The following is an 18,807-nucleotide window of genomic DNA, read 5'->3' on the forward strand; positions in this document are numbered from 1 at the left end:
CTCCCTGTATTACAACATGATCTACCAATATATATCACAGCATGACAAACCTGTATTACAACATGATCTACCAATACATATCACAGCATGACAAACCTGTATTACAACATGATCTACCAATACATATCACAGCATGACAAACCTGTATTACAACATGATCTACCAATATATATCACAGCATGACAAACCTGTATTACAACATGATCTACCAATACATATCACAGCATGACAAACCTGTATTACAACATGATCTACAAATATAACATGACAAGCCTGTATTACAACATGATCTACCAATATATATCATAGCATGACAAACCTGTATTACAACATGATCTACCAATATATATCATAGCATGACAAACCTGTATTACAACATGATCTACCAATATATATCACAGCATGACAAACCTGTATTACAACATGATCTACCAATACATATATACCAGCATGACAAACCTGTATTACAACATGATCTACCAATACATAATTACCAAAATATTACCAGCATGACAAACCTGTATTACAACATGATCTACCAATACATATCACAGCATGACAAACCTGTATTACAACATGATCTACCAATACATATCACAGCATGACAAACCTGTATTACAACATGATCTACCAAATACATACCAACATGACAAGCCTGTATTACAACATGATCTACCAATATATATCACAGCATGACAAATGACAAACCTGTATATTACAACATGATCTACCAATACATATCACAGCATGACAAACCTGTATTACAACATGATCTACCATAATATCACAGCATGACAAACCTGTATTACAACATGATCTACCAATACATATCACAGCATGACAAACCTGTATTACAACATGATCTACCAATACATATCTCAGCATGACAAACCTGTATTACAACATGATCTACAAATATAACATGACAAGCCTGTATACAACAGATCTACCAAATATAACATGACAACCTGTATTACAACATGATCTATTACACAAACATGATCAGATCTACAAATATAACATGACCTGTATTACAACATGATCTACATGACAAGCCTGTATTACAACATGATCTACCAATATAACATGACACCGTATACAACATGATCTACCACTTAACATGACAAACCTGTATTACAACATGATCTACCAATACATATCACAGCATGGCAAACCTGTATTACAACATGATCTACCAATATATACATGCATGACAAACCTGTATTACAACATGATCTACCAATACATATCACAGCATGGCAAACCTGTATTACAACATGATCTACCAATACATATCACAGCATGACAAACCTGTATTACAACATGATCTACCAATATATATCACAGCATGGCAAACCTGTATTACAACATGAACTACCAATACATATCACAGCATGACAAACCTGTATTACAACATGATCTACCAATATATATCACAGCATGGCAAACCTGTATTACAACATGATCTACCAAATACATATCACAGCATGACAAACCTGTATTACAACATGATCTACCAATATATATCACAGCATGGCAAACCTGTATTACAACATGATCTACCAATACATATCACAGCATGACAAACCTGTATTACAACATGATCTACCAATATATATCACAGCATGGCAAACCTGTATTACAACATGATCTACCAATACATATCACAGCATGACAAACCTGTATTACAACATGATCTACCAATATATATCACAGCATGGCAAACCTGTATTACAACATGATCTACCAATATATATCACAGCATGGCAAACCTGTATTACAACAGGATCTACCAATATATATCACAGCATGGCAAACCTGTATTACAACAGGATCTACCAATATATATCACAGCATGGCAAACCTGTATTACAACATGATCTACCAATATATATCACAGCATGGCAAACCTGTATTACAACATGATCTACCAATACATATCACAGCATGACAAACCTGTATTACAACATGATCTACCAATATATATCATAGCATGACAAACCTGTATTACAACATGATCTTCCAATACATATCACAGCATGGCAAACCTGTATTACAACATGATCTACCAATACATATCACAGCATGACAAACCTGTATTACAACATGATCTACCAATACATATCACAGCATGACAAACCTGTATTACAACATGATCTACCAATACATATCACAGCATGACAAACCTGTATTACAACATGATCTACCAATACATATCACAGCATGGCAAACCTGTATTACAACATGATCTACCAATACATATCACAGCATGACAAACCTGTATTACAACATGATCTACCAATACATATCACAGCATGGCAAACCTGTATTACAACATGATCTACCAATATATATCACAGCATGGCAAAACCTGTATTACAACATGATCTACCAATACATATCACAGCATGACAAACCTGTATTACAACATGATCTACCAATACATATCACAGCATGGCAAACCTGTATTACAACATGATCTACCAATACATATCACAGCATGGCAAACCTGTATTACAACATGATCTACCAATACATATCACAGCATGGCAAACCTGTATTACAACATGATCTACCAATACATATCACAGCATGGCAAACCTGTGTTACAACATGATCTACCAATACATATCACAGCATGGCAAACCTGTATTACAACATGATCTACCAATACATATCACAGCATGACAAACCTGTATAACATGAGATAATACTTTTGACATTTGTCAAAAAAACCTGCATAACATTAAAGAGCCTCTGATTCGGTCCATACCGCCCTTGTAGAATTTAATATGAAACGCTCTCGGTCATTATTGTATTCTACCAGGTCAACATTATACAATTATCGACTTTTGGAGGTTAACATGAGGAATTGGTAACCTGAAAAAAGATGATATTTCCCGAGGTCGGAGGCCGAGGGGAGTATCACCTTTCGAAGGTTTTATATGATACTGATGAAATTCCGAAACTAACATAACGCAAAGATAACTGAATTCTGTTTTTGTTCCAAAGTTGAACAACTAAACAAAGAATAGTTATGAAATTGCAATAGTGTACATATGAAATGTATACACTAAACATCTTCAAAAGAGACAGTTTACAGTTTCAGACTAAAATTGATTGTGACATTGTCACAATTATTAATTGATGACAGTTGAAATGGCAAATTAGTGATGTTCATCCAGGAATTCATGGACGATTCAGTCAAACACCTTGAAGTTGTAGCACCATTATTTGTGGCTGTGGTTTTGTTTGGTATGGCTACCTGGTTTTGTAGCAATGGAGTTGTAACAACATTGTTTTTCACAGTTTGTTAAACACCTGTACAGTCATTTAATTTTACATCATCTTCCCTAGAATCAAACACATTTAACAGCTCATCCATTTGAGAATCTGTTAATAGCATAAAGTCTGCGTTGTTTATGTTAGCAGACCATTCGTCAACATTGTTCTCTTTGTTTCCGTCTTCCTGTGTTCTTGAATTTTTCATTGGTGGTTCAACAGATGAATTTGAAGAGACAGAGGGCCTCAGACTTTCTATGATAGTGTCCGACATGTTTTTAATGCCCTGATCAGTATAACCAGTGTATGTCTTTAAAGAATTTTCAGATTTATATCCTGTCACACTCATTATCTGTCTTCCAGCAAATTGTGTTTTGTCAAGGACATGAGCAGCTGTAGCCCGTAGCCTATGATTTGTATGTCTGTGTGACAAGTCGGCTCTTTCGCTAATGGTTGTTCGGGTCGTCTTGGTGGTTTTTTGTCGCTTCATCTTTAATCTTGTACACGTACATATTACTATTTGCGTCAGTTGTTGCAGCAAAATCATCAGTTCTTAAATTGTGAATATTTTCACGACCTCTCCTTCCAGAAAACAACATCATGTCTACAAATACTTTCTGCAGCAGCTTGACACTGTCCTTCAGAGTAAAATAGGCATACATTTTCTGAAGATCAGTCTCCTCGATTGGTAGGTAATGCGAACTGCCTCCCTTTCCTTCACGTTTGAGTTCTTTTGTAGCAGCTTTGAACATCTTATTTGCCTCATCAAATGCTGAATCTTTTATGATATTAACTGGTTTACTTTAACTCGATAAGTGCCTGTTTATACCATGGCGAATATCAAACTATGTTGTACGTTGATATTTCGATCCGTCTTCTTTCCTTACCTCCACGTAAAACTTTCGCAGCTTCCCTGCTAAATCCACGGGCTCTAAGGATTCAAACTCACCGGTATGTCCCTTTTCTTGTAAATAGTCACGCAAAATTTTAACAGAAGTCTCTGTGGTACCTTTCGTATTCTTGCTAAGTGTGTTTACAAGTATAGTCTCCAGATCATCCTCGGAAACAGAACCGAAACATTTGTTATCTATTTCCAATGCAGTGTCGTCTGCCATATGGTTTGGTATGGTAACTGCCTGAGGATCGACAATGCTCAATTTTGATTGGTCAAAGATAAGGAAGACATCGGGGGAATTCCCTGTTACTATTTATAGCCAGGTTATCGGATTTGCAATATTAACCTCTGAACAGGTGTCCATCAGTCGCAGGTTGACATTGCATTTTGTTAAGACCTGTTCGAGCGGTATAGACCAAACAGAGAACGGAACCTGTTCGAGCGGTACAGACCAATCAGAGAACGGAAAAACTGTCATTTATTTTACATATGCCCCTATATAGTCAACGGGGGAGAGTTGCGTTTAAATTAGCGTAAACGCAACAACTTATGAATACAAACCCAGAGTAGAATCAGACTACTTCTAGTTCATGCTTCGGTAAGATTTCGCGTAATATGATAATCTAGATAAACTTTAATTGCTTAATTTACATTTGATCTTTTCACAAATCACAGATTTGCTTTGAATCAATAATAAACTAATAAAAAACGATTTCGGTCATTTATTTGTCTCAAGACTGATCCTTAGGCGGCACAGACAATACCATGCCCGTCAGTACTCGGTTGACAGTAGGCCTACTGTATGATGTGTAAACAAAGTTTCCTCGTTGTCGGATTTCAAAATAACAATAAAGAGTTGTTATTAGAATCAATTAACTATGTATTTGACATCAAAACAGAATATAAATTCAAGCATAGTAACGGTAATAAATAACAAAAGAATCGCTGGTCGGTGTTACAACCGCGGTCTTTCCTCAGGAATGTTCGAGGAAATCCATAGTTACGTCAGTCACACACCATGCAAACACTTCTCTATCATCCGTATAATAAAATAAAAGTCGTAACAATGAAGAATTTAGTCTGTATCGCGTTCATAGATCGATATATATATGACAAACATTCAGCAGTTCAACGGCCATACCATCAACAGGTTATATCACAGTTACTTTCTTCGGTTGAAATCAAATACGGCGGCTCGCTTCACTTCGGACCGCATCACTACCCTGACAACGATACATACTGGAAGTTGTTTTGCCTCATTTATCTCAATTTTTATTCGAAATGGACATTTTTGATGTATGATCAAATTGAAAAAAACCCCATATTTTAAAAAATAATTGAAAGGTGTAATGGGTTACATTTCAAATCAAACTGCAGCTATAACATTCATTCATCGGAACTATATCGACAGTAATCCTGACTACCGCAGTTACCCAGCTTAGCAACTAACATCGTTTTAACTTGATCACAGTCATGTAAACAATAAACTGATTTATGTAAATATAAAGATCGAATAGTGTTTTGATTGCGTTAAAAGTGGCATGAACGCGATGGGATACAGACATATTCTACATGTAGTGCATAACAATACTGACTGCTTCAAAAGGATATGAAATGAAGAGGTTACACAACGAGTGGTTTTTTAAATATTGAATTAATTCCACACGAGTGAGGTGTTTTTACGAGCTTAAGCGAGTGTATTTTGTAACTTTTGAAAAATAACTTACGAATGTGAATAAATTCTATATTCAACAACCACGAGTAGTGTGACCTGTTTCTACTACAATCATATTCGTTTTTAGCCGATAGAAATACGGAGAGGATGCGGTAACGTGTATTTACCGAAAATTGCAAATAAAGTCCGAAAATTGCAAATAAAGTGTTACTTAGCAGTAATATTTTCCATCAGCAAAACGACACTAATTAGGATTGAAAAGTCATTGTTAGATAAAGAATCTATCAATAACAAATTCCTCTGATTGGAAATATCTTTAGGGTAAAATAATACCCATTTAACGTCTTTTTGAGTTCAAACCTTCATATTAACACCACATATTGTGGTAGAAAAATAATAAACGATACATCTCTATGGAATAAAATATGAATGTGAATGTCTTTTGCTTTTATATTTATGTCTTACTCGACGTGGAATCGAGGTTGACATCAGTTATACTTACAGAAGGTTTTGGTCGAACACGTTACATCAAAACGAAAACAAAACAAAGACTGTATCATGCAGATTTACGCAGTTATCCGTCCGTATTACAACACATATACCACTCATCATGCTCATGGATAGTATAGAGTATGGAGGTTTTGATGATGTCCCGATGAGTCATACATGGGAGGCCATCCTTACATGACCATAGCTGTTATTAGGACGTTAATTAATCAAACAAACAAACAAACAAATGATGAGTCACTTAACTTGTGACACAATAATTGATGTATAATTGAAAGAAATTATGGCTAATCGACGGTCTGGCCTAAACGTTCCACTACACTTAATTCAGTGATAAATATGGCGTGAAAAAGCTCCCTACTTTAACAGCGGTGTTCCAGACTGCATAAAGCTCCAATATATATGAAGGATTTATGCCTATATACGTATACTAGTTTTTACTACGTGTTCATAACATCAGTGATAATGTTCCTATATTCTTACTATAATTTATGTCAGTCTGTTTCAATTAAACATATCCAGGCTGCATTTGTTTGTTACAAATCTTTACCTATGAGACGACTATTTGGTTAGAATGGCATCACAAGAAGAGTCTTACGGTGATGTTCACAGAACATAATTTATAGTGTTTTTCAGAATACTCACAATTGCACCTTCTCATTTTGACGGGCTAATACGCATGCTTGATATCTTATTACTAACATACTGCTATAGTATTGGTGCTGTCGTATAACTAGCCTACCTTTGTAATAAGGGGCACCACGTACTAACTCTATCGTAATTACATCACATGATTTAAAGGATTTCTCACTCTCTACTGCACCTTCCTATCTCTGACGAGGATAGCACATACAAATGTTCCAGACTTTATTGCCAGCAAAACGTATTGTTAGAGTACGTATTTATCTAAGCTACTATACCAAGGTTCTGTTTTATCAGAGCAGGTTTTAGTACTAATCCGGGTTCAAGTGTATGTTACAAGCTGCACACTAATTAACCTATTGTACTAAGGGGCACTGCGTACTGCGCCTGGAGTAATAAAAGGTTATCTTATAATCGTTTCCATTGCTGCATCAAAACAAACCATCACTCTCGCTGTCGAGGCCTTGAGTAATGACGTTCAACAGTGAGACCACACCGCTTCTTGACGTTAAGTTCCTCTACGCCTCTGGTGTAAACACATCAGATCTGACGTCTTCTGGCCAATAACAATCTCAGACACGGAAACATGATAACGGCTATTTCAACCGTTTACCAATAGAACTAAAATCATAAGGCTTATTTTACCCGAATTCGTAACGTAAAATAACGATTTCAATGGGCAGGTATTGGTTGTTGACATACGCCTTGGGTAGGATAAAAAACCTATCTGTTATACAGCATAAGTTTCGCTAGGCACCGTAAACATGGTTAAATGGTTATTGTTTTTGTATCACCAATATTCTCTCCAGCGGATGACAGTTTCGTATATACGTAAAGACACAAAATATATCTAGGACAAAAATTTACTGTTACATTTTGTATCTATCTTATGCACGTATTTACCTTACTGGTCTGTACACTCTATACAAATCATTGTCTAGAGCCTCCATACCATACCGTTCCGTGTTTTGACGGGATGACCACATTAAAACTGAATAATTATCGATGATTAAGAATGATCAAATCAGTACGATGATATATTTATTAGGAAAACCGAGATAATTAGAAAGTTTGTAACACCTAGTGATAAAAATAACAAAAAACACAAACTCATATTAGTCTCTGGTAGTTTGAAGAAAGGGAATATGTAGTTCAGTGGGCATACCAATACAATTTTGGCATTGTTCGACATACCTTATTAATATTTGTTCAATGAAGTAGCCACCGTCTTCTTTGTATTGATCCGGCAAAAGCCGATAATAGAACAAAAACACTCCAACAAAACAAAAAAGAAAGAAAGAAAAAACTTTCTCTAATTCACTGCTATTTCTTATACTTCTAATTCCGGTACAGATGTCACCTGCTACCCGCGGCCCCTTTTGCATGATCGTAAAAGGCGACTAAATTTATATTACCTTTCTTTCTTCCCAGCTGGCTTTTTTCTTCCTAATGTCCCTCAACTTTTTGACGTTATATTGAGCTCAGAATATAGAGAGTGGGACGACTGGTTCCGCCATCCTTACATGACCATAGCTGTTATTAGGACGTTAATTAATCAAACAAACAAACAAACAAATGATGAGTCACTTAACTTGTGACACAATAATTGATGTATAATTGAAAGAAATTATGGCTAATCGACGGTCTGGCCTAAACGTTCCACTACACTTAATTCAGTGATAAATATGGCGTGAAAAAGCTCCCTACTTTAACAGCGGTGTTCCAGACTGCATAAAGCCCCAATATACATGAAGGATTTATGCCTATATACGTATACTAGTTTTTACTACGTGTTCATAACATCAGTGATGATGTTCCTGTATTCTTGCTATAATTTATGTCAGTCTGTTTCAATTAAACATATCCAGGCTGCATTTGTTTGTTACAAATCTTTACCTATGAGACGACTATTTGGTTAGAATGGCATCACAAGAAGAGTCTTACGGTGATGTTCACAGAACATAATTTATAGTGTTTTTCAGAATACTCACAATTGCACCTTCTCATTTTGACGGGCTAATACGCATGCTTGATATCTTATTACTAACATACTGCTATAGTATTGGTGCTGTCGTATAACTAGCCTACCTTTGTAATAAGGGGCACCACGTACTAACTCTATCGTAATTACATCACATGATTTAAAGGATTTCTCACTCTCTACTGCACCTTCCTATCTCTGACGAGGATAGCACATACAAATGTTCCAGACTTTATTGCCAGCAAAACGTATTGTTAGAGTACGTATTTATCTAAGCTACTATACCAAGGTTCTGTTTTATCAGAGCAGGTTTTAGTACTAATCCGGGTTCAAGTGTATGTTACAAGCTGCACACTAATTAACCTATTGTACTAAGGGGCACTGCGTACTGCGCCTGGAGTAATAAAAGGTTATCTTATAATCGTTTCCATTGCTGCATCAAAACAAACCATCACTCTCGCTGTCGAGGCCTTGAGTAATGACGTTCAACAGTGAGACCACACCGCTTCTTGACGTTAAGTTCCTCTACGCCTCTGGTGTAAACACATCAGATCTGACGTCTTCTGGCCAATAACAATCTCAGACACGGAAACATGATAACGGCTATTTCAACCGTTTACCAATAGAACTAAAATCATAAGGCTTATTTTACCCGAATTCGTAACGTAAAATAACGATTTCAATGGGCAGGTATTGGTTGTTGACATACGCCTTGGGTAGGATAAAAAACCTATCTGTTATACAGCATAAGTTTCGCTAGGCACCGTAAACATGGTTAAATGGTTATTGTTTTGTATCACCAATATTCTCTCCAGCGGATGACAGTTTCGTATATACGTAAAGACACAAAATATATCTAGGACAAAAAAATTTACTGTTACATTTTGTATCTATCTTATGCACGTATTTACCTTACTGGTCTGTACACTCTATACAAATCATTGTCTAGAGCCTCCATACCATACCGTTCCGTGTTTTGACGGGATGACCACATTAAAACTGAATAATTATCGATGATTAAGAATGATCAAATCAGTACGATGATATATTTATTAGGAAAACCGAGATAATTAGAAAGTTTGTAACACCTAGTGATAAAATAACAATAAACAAAAACTCATATTAGTCTCTGGTAGTTTGAAGAAAGGGAATATGTAGTTCAGTGGGCATACCAATACAATTTTTGGCATTGTTCGACATACCTTATTAATATTTGTTCAATGAAGTAGCCACCGTCTTCTTTGTATTGATCCGGCAAAAGGCCGATAATAGAACAAAAACACTCCAACAAAACAAAAAAGAAAGAAAGAAAAAACTTCTCTAATTCACTGCTATTTCTTATACTTCTAATTCCGGTACAGATGTCACCTGCTACCCGCGGCCCCTATTGCATGATCGTAAAAGGCGACTAAATTTATATTACCTTTCTTTCTTCCCAGCTGGCTTTTTTCTTCCTAATGTCCCTCAACTTTTGACGTTATATTGAGCTCAGAATATAGAGAGTGGGACGACTGGTTCGCCCGTTGTCAGTATAATGTGACAGGGTGAGGCAGAAGATACAACACGAATACACCAAATACGCACAACACACACCGCATGCATGGGAGGCCGTCCTTACATGACCCTGGTTGGTAATAGGACATAAATTAATCAAACAAACCTGCTAATGTACCATAGAAAACCACTTAGTATTTAAGACCATCTTGTTTATAATGAAGATTTTTCGGCTTTTCGTTAAAATAATATTAGTTTTTCAGAACAAAAATAAATGAAATTTAGATTAATTAACCAGTAACAATATGTATGTTGATTTAGTCAGTATACTTAATGTGAAATTAAAGATTTTTCATTTAATGGTTTTAAAGGAAAATTGTTGGCAAAGCTTTCAAGTGATGTCTATTAGAAAGAAGTAAAAAACGCATACGTGGAACAAAAACAAGAATCTGACATCAGTTATAGCTGATGCTGTTAACGTCAATGCAGAGTAATTTAATTTTCCAAATTTTTCCGAGACCTTTGAAGCAGGAGGAGAGCACATCTAAATACATTACATCACGTTGTATATACTCTCTGGTTAACTGCTTGTTATCTCATTATACAACTGTGTTGGTATCAATTATAAGCACCATTAATCACCGGATAACAATTTCATTGTTTATATCAAAGGTTTCCTTTCCTTTTGTCTTACAAAAACGTATATGCGAAACCTGTTTTGAAGTAATTGTGTCCAGATGTTTGTTTGTTTCTTTCTTTAAGGTCATTTAGGGTCAATCTTTCAAATATGCAAAATAAAAGGAGTTCAATTAAGATAAAAAAATATCACGTATATTATGAAAATACTGTTATTATTGCTTCACATTTGTTAGACACACTAGTATGATTGAAGGTTAACTTGTATTGCATTCGAGTCCAGCGACCATTTTGTACTTGGGTAATGTTGATTTTGTAACTTATCTTATAGTATTAGCCATGCAGGTATAGCGCGTTAGATCTACAATTGTAACTGGAGCCCTTATTGCATGATAGTGAAACGGTAATACATTTAGGATCTTATATTTCTTCTTCTTTCTAACAGACTTTCTTCTTCTTAACGTCTCACTTGACACCGCCTCACGTTTGGCATTCGGTTGAGCGCTCCCTATGCGAGGTAGGGTCTGAGTTCTGTCCCCTGGCTGAGACATACCATTGTCTGCTCCTGCTGATGCTGCTTTGGTCACAATGATCGGCCGATATCTAGGGATAAGGAAAATGAAAACAAAGGATTTTAACTTCGAGTTCAAACTCTCTGGGCACCTTCCCGATACTGTCCGAGAGCCCCGGCCACCGGCCGCAACATCCGGTGTCCGGCAGGGGTCCAGGTCAAAATGGCAAAATATCATGTTGGAAGTGCATCATAAGCATAATCGGAAAGGGTTGTGACCAAAACATTAGCGCCCAGCATACAGGGGTTACCATTTTGTTTGTTTGTTTGATTATTCTAACGTCCTATTAACAGCTAAAGTCATGTAAGGACGGCCTCCCATGCATGCGGTGTGTAGTGTGTTGTGTCGTGCGAGGTGCGTGTTTTGGGAGACTGCGGTATATTCATGTTGTGTCTTCTTGTATAGTGGAACTGTTGCCCTTTTTATAGTGCTATATCACTGAAGCATGCCGCCGAAGACACCAAGCAACACACCCCGCCCGGTCACATTATACTGACAACGGGCGAACCAGTCGTCCCACTCCCTGTTTGTTTAATGCTAAGCAGGAGCAGAAATTACCATTATTATAGACTTTGGTATGTCTCGGCCAGGGGACAAAACCCAGAGCCTTCCTCAGAGTGGCGAACGCTCCACTCAAGGCCAAAAGTGAGGCGGTTCGAAGGGAAGCATTAGGAAAGATAAAAGTCAGTTCGGAACAAGAGAAAAAATAATATCCTAAATTTAGTCATGCGATATAGGGGCAGCAGGTACAATTCTAACACCCTACCTGCAGGGGATTACCAAGTAGGACGACTAGTTCGCCCGTTGTCAGAATATTGTGAGCGGGTAAGGTGTGTTTGTTTGGTGTCTTTGGCAAGATGCTTCAGTGAAATAACACTATAAAAGGTAACAAAGAGTAGAACTAGAGGAACAATGCCAGTGATTTTATGAATGGGAAAGACCTACAGACTACAAAAATCAAAATGACAGCATGTCAGATTTCAACAGTTGGATTGTTAGCCGATTCGTTCATATCTTTAAAGATAGACTTTGCGGCTGGCATACCATTTGATTTGTGTTATTTCTTATTTTCTTCCGCTGAAAAATAGTATCCATTAATATTTTAAAAAAGACTGAAAAATGAAAACAGAGTTCAATTTTCGGATGTGTTTTCTCATTTCACAGGAAAATAATTTCTGAAATAAACTTACTTTGTGTGAAATATCTATTTATTAGCAAACTAACAATGCTTCAACAGAATGTCAGGATTGAGATGGATAAGCTAGGAATGGTAGTCGATCCGTAGATTTGTGTTTACATTAAAAGTTTGATCTTTCTAATAGCCAAACAAGCTTGCTCTATATTTCGTTGTTTGGCACAAAGACAGACCCCGTGTTACATAATTTACGGAACCATCGCTGTCGTCTTATCTTTAACACCTCCTCCAGGTGCCACTTGAAGATACAAGATATATATACAGTGTAAGTGTATGTTAAAGACTTGATAGCTTGCATTATACACTCTGCCTCTGTTGCCGTGTTATGTTATCATCAAGTGTCATTAATATGTTCATATTCTGTTGTGAAAACATTCGGATCATTGTACTATTGGCCCCATAATAATAAAAACTTTGTTTATGTTATGGGATATGAAATCGGTGTGAAATTGTCATTGTAATTGATTTGTGCTTTAGTAAGCGTTTATTGCGCTCTTATTTTTATAGTTTGAAGATATTTGTCAATTTAATAAGAAATGAATATCTGCTAAAAATGTGTTCAATTTGATATATCATTTAAGATATATAATAATTTTTCAAAATACATGTATTATCATGATCATTAAATTTGATAACCATAAGGGTATATATGTTCATATTTCACGTACAGATTGACAGTTCTGGTTACAAGAAAGCTAACATGGAATTTTGCCCAATTTTCAGAAATCAATTTCACTCATGCCACGCGCCTTACGGAAATAAACAAGGAAAGTCTTAAGGGTCGATCTCGGTAATAAACTAGGAAAACATTACGTAAAACCTGTCAAGTATATCACATATATATCGTGAAACTGAGATAAAACGAGAGAACGTCTATAAATAAAGAATATCTGTAGGTTGGAGAACGTTTACAGTAAACAGAATCTCTGTATATAGTCTGGATAATGTATTGTTTAAGCTGCTAGTTTGTTCTCGCTCTCCATCACGTGTACATTAATTAGAATGCTTCTCATGCATTCTGGAATTCTATCTGATAAATAAGAAGAGGTTTGTTCAGATGAAACGTGATATATGCCTTCTGTCATTTAACATGGAAAGTCCGCCAATCAGGAGCGAACTACTGCACTTTTCTTAAAGCTACAGATCTGCCGAGGGCAGTTACAAGGCATGGTAGGAAATCTGTAGATCTACATACACCAAGTGCTTTCGCTATATACAGTGCAATTCTAAACTAACTTCTAATAATGTGATTGGGGAAATACATATAAAGGTAACTAGATACTGGAAGGAAGCAGATTAACGAAGCTGGAATCTTGTATGCTCTGAAATGAGAAATATGTTGTTGGAGTTTTGTATGACTGGCATAAGCAAAATACACTTATGGTTAAAAAATAATTTTCACAAGAAGGTGTAATAGATATTTGTCTGTATACAACATATTATTGATCGTTACATCATTATTCATTAAGTTGGTGCTACCGGATTTGTGAATACTGTGTGCAACTACGAAGTGTCTGCGGAAATTAAATAAAACTTTATCTCTAACAAAAATAATACTCGGAAATTAAACCGTCAGGAGAGCGCCAATCTAGAGTGTAGGTGATTGATGGAAACCAGATTTCTCTTTTATTTACACATATTTACGGAACTGATGACAGATTGAACCAAGTTATGCTGCAGACGACTTAACAATCGTCAGATGTTTAACGTTCGTTATAACAATCTGGAGGGATGGATAATATTAAAAGTGTGAGGTACGGAGGTTCATTATTTGTAGGCAGTATAGCTTCACCAACACGAACCTCTATGCGTAATATTCAACTGAGATTGTTTTAAAATGGATGAAAAGTATAGGATTTTGGAAATGATAGATGAAGGAAGTTTTGGTGACATTTTTACAATACAAACCTTGAGTGAAGGACATGTGTTCGTACTAAAACAAATATCTTACAGAGGAAATGTCATGAAAAATGACTATATCATCGGAGAAATTGATTGTCTACGAAGTCTGAAGCACGACCACATCATTCAATTTGAGGAGGTTTATATAAATTCCAACTCCGTGAACCTTATTCTGGAATATGCTGAAAAGGGAAATTTGGAAAATTATTTACGAGAAAGATTTCCATTGAAGGAAATATTTCTCGGGAGATTTTGTCTTCAAATTTTAAAAGCAATAGCATTTTGTCATTCGTATGGAATCGCTCACAGAGATTTGACCCCCAGCAACGTTTTAATAACTGCGGACCATGTCATCAAATTGGCGGACTTTGGCCTCGCGGTTTGTGCGGTGACAAGAGAAGGTGAAGTGGTCTTGTGCGAGGATTACCTTGGAAACGTTCCGTATCTGGCACCGGAAGTTCTAAGGGAAGTTCCATACAATGCATTAATGGCGGACTTATGGAGCACTGGAATGTTACTCTATTATCTTTTATTTGGTAAAGTATTGTTTCAAGGTACTGCTGAAGATGTGATGTGCAATTCCAGGGAGGTACCGAAATTTCTTTACAGTTTAAACACGACATCATTTACTAGAACAGAAAAAATTGTATTCAAACAGATTCGAAATCTTTTGAAATTTACACCAGCAGAAAGGAGCCTGATTTCGAGACTCCTAGATGATGTTAAAACTGAAATGGCGCCCCATGTCACACGTTGCCATATGTCCGGAATGATAGAAAATATGTCGGATCTATCGGAAACCAAAGTGATCACCAAACCATCACGTGACCTCGTGTGTGGAATGGTTACATGTGATGACACTCTCAGACAGGTATAATTCAAAATTGCTATGATATACCACATATCAAGTTTCGTTAACGTGTTCATTTGCAAAAACTTTGATTTTTTATTTCAGTTTTGAAATAAAATGCGAAATAAGTAAAATTGGTATTTCTTGTTCAGATTTAGTACTTTTATTTAACATGGAAAATCAGTAGCGAACGGCTGCCACCAAATTAGTTAAGAAAATGCAGAAGCTCGTTCCTGATTTTCCGTAACCTCGCATGTGAAATCGTTACATGTGATGACTAAGTTTTGAAATAAAACCATGCGAAATAAGTACAAATGGTATTGCCGTTCTTGTTTAAATTTAGAACCCTTTTAAAGGCCAATATGCATATATATCATTCTAACATTTCTGTTTTAATTTGTTTATCTAGAACACATACGGTCTAGCCAGATTCAAAGCAAAAATAACCACGTCATGTCAGACGCGTTAACTTTTAGAAGATATAAGAGGCAGCAAGTGTTTGGAAAATAGCATGAGGTGTTTGTTACAGTCGTTTATCGTCAATAGCGACTCATTTCTATTTGTAGATGATGAACAGATCACTATTACCTATTTCTAGACATAGACGTTATACCATAGACAAATGTGTTATTGGTTTTTAATGATTGCCGAACTTTTCAGTTTCTTCTTTCTTGATTATAGAAAGCCATGTTATGTAATTGGTGTGAACGCAATGTGTGGCTGGTTGAATAGAGAGGAACACTTTCTTTGTTTGATTATTTTAACGACCTATTAACAGCCAGGGTCATTCCAAGCCTTGCTATTTTAATCCCATACCAAAATGGCATGTAGCAAAATGTACACATTTCATCGTTCTTTAATACGTATGTTAATAGAACATGAGTGTATTTATAAACTCAACTAATTGGACAGTATAGAGATTTCACATTTTATCGTTACAATAACACATATATAGATATGTATATATAATATACTCATAGCAAGTGGATATTAATTACGCTTTAAGATAAGTATTTAAGAAACCAACAAGAACGAGAATAATCATTATTGGAATGGTAGTCTGGTCTTTGTCGACTGGTTATCCACGTGATGGATATACAGCGGTGATATTCACTTCGGTCATAGAGTAGTCTCCCAAAATACCCACAGACTTACTCAAAATATAGTTCTAAATGATCTGGATAAGTCGGTAAGAACGTATACACGACACCAATAATATTCTTGTATTTTTCTTTAAGATTAAAAGTGTGTAGAGTTGCCTTTTCCTTTCTAACGTGTATGACCTTTACCTCACATTTAAGGTAATTAGTGATTATGTTAACAATTTTGCAACTCATTGTAATGAATCTTACACATACTGCCCCTATTGCATGGTGACTTGTCTTATTTTTCTCTTCTTCCTAACTTGCTTTGTTTTTCCTTACGTCTCTCTTGACAACGCCTCACTTTTGGTCTTATGTTGAGTGCTTTCCCCTATGAGGTAGGCTCTAGCTTTTGTCCCCTAGGCAAGATACAACGAAGTCTGTAGCGCTCAGCATATAGGGAGTAGGACGACTGGTTCACCCTATGTCAGTATAATGTGACCGGGTGGGGTGTGTTGCTTTGTGTCTTCGGCGGCATGAATCATTAATTTAGAACTATAAAAAGCGCAAGAGTTCCACTATACAAGAAGAGATAACATGAATATACCACATACTCCCAGAACCCCAAAACACGCACTTCATATACACTGAACACCGCATACACCTTGACCTTGTGATGTGTGCTTTTTGGTGTCTTTGGCGGCAGGCATCAGTGGGATAGCACAATAAAAATAAAAATGGTTAAAGTCAAGCTATTATCAGAAAATACAATACGAAAATACCGCAGTCTCCCAAAACACTTTCACTCACACTACATAATACATTTGAAGGGTGCCGTTCTTAATTGTCAGAAACCGTGAGTTGGGCGTTAAACCAAACATCTTGCAAACAAGTTTTTGGCATTCGAGATAATTAAATTTACTCCAACACGAAAATGGTCTTAATCCCTCGAATACCGGCGTTGTCGTTCAAATAAATTGGATATCCGTACCGCACCACATGGCGCATTAAATCCTACACAGGGGCGTCTGAAATGATTTATATGGATCTTTTTTATTCTAATAACGGGACATTAAAGAAAACAGATAGAACATTTGACCGATGTTTTTTTCATGTTTGTTTACTAAAGCATTGATGTCACTATTTTCAACTTCATCCAGTTAGCAGTTTACATTAATTATATGTTAATTATCAGGTGAATATGAAGAACATATCGATAGAGTTTATTAATCTTTAGAGTAATTGTACATCTGGAAATTATATATTAATGTATATATGGTGCTCTCCAGATAGCTGACGAGCAAATTAAAGCAATATTTTTATGTATCTTAAAGAAATCGGTATGCATCATAAGCTATGAATCTTAGTACCATGTAACGTTATCTCTTTTTACTGCCTTTTCCATTTTTTTTATATGAATTACATTTGTTTAAACTAGAAATGAATTACATTTGTTTAAACTAGAAAAAATCTTTTAAACGCCCATAAAACCATAAAATAAATAAAAGAACGAATATGACTACTTTTTTACCAAATTTTTTTACCAAAAGTATTTCTATTTTTATTTTTTTTATTTTTTTTTTTAATTATTTTTTTAACTAAGTTCATCTAAAGTTATCTAAACAGACTTTCGAAAGTAGTTGGCGTTGAAAGACTGTTGCTTGTGTTGACCAAGCGTTATCCTTATCCACAGTGCTAGCATCAACGATTAGGTAGGAGGAAAACGTGATCAATCCAAGATGTCCATTAATTTGAGACCAAAAATTCATAATTAAGACCAATAAATTAGTACTGACTCCGGTTATTCGGTTACGACTGACAATTTTCGAATGCTAAAAAAGCACAGCTAGAGTACATAAACTCCATGGAATTTGATACCTAAGAATACGAGGATACAGACGGATTTAGACTGTACATGAAGTATCTTACTGATAACTGGCAGTGAAAGAAGATAGACATGTTTACAATGTAGATAAAATTTAATTTATCTGAATAAATAAATGGGTTATCGTTAAAGATAATATTGTGTTCAAAACCAGAACTGCAAAACTAGCTAATTTACCTATTGATATCGAATTCGAAGCCACTAGTCCT

General features: G+C 35.9%; 1 protein-coding gene across 1 annotated transcript; it reads left to right on the plus strand.

Annotated features, from left to right (window-relative positions):
- The first annotated feature begins 13,807 nt into the window (after positions 1-13,807).
- LOC138322815 (NUAK family SNF1-like kinase 2) lies at positions 13,808-15,769 on the plus strand. The gene has a single exon (XM_069266938.1). It carries the CDS (start codon positions 14,717-14,719, stop codon positions 15,656-15,658), a length of 942 nt encoding a protein of 313 aa, XP_069123039.1. The 5' UTR covers positions 13,808-14,716; the 3' UTR covers positions 15,659-15,769.
- The last annotated feature ends 3,038 nt before the right edge of the window (positions 15,770-18,807 follow it).

This window comes from Argopecten irradians, chromosome 5 (genome assembly GCF_041381155.1).
Source record: "Argopecten irradians isolate NY chromosome 5, Ai_NY, whole genome shotgun sequence".
Lineage (NCBI taxonomy): Eukaryota > Metazoa > Mollusca > Bivalvia > Pectinida > Pectinidae > Argopecten > Argopecten irradians.

What these genes read in the sequence shown, in the direction of transcription:
- LOC138322815 (XM_069266938.1), top strand. Translation starts at nt 14,717, where the DNA reads ATGGATGAAAAGTATAGGATTTTGGAAATGATAGATGAAGGAAGTTTT.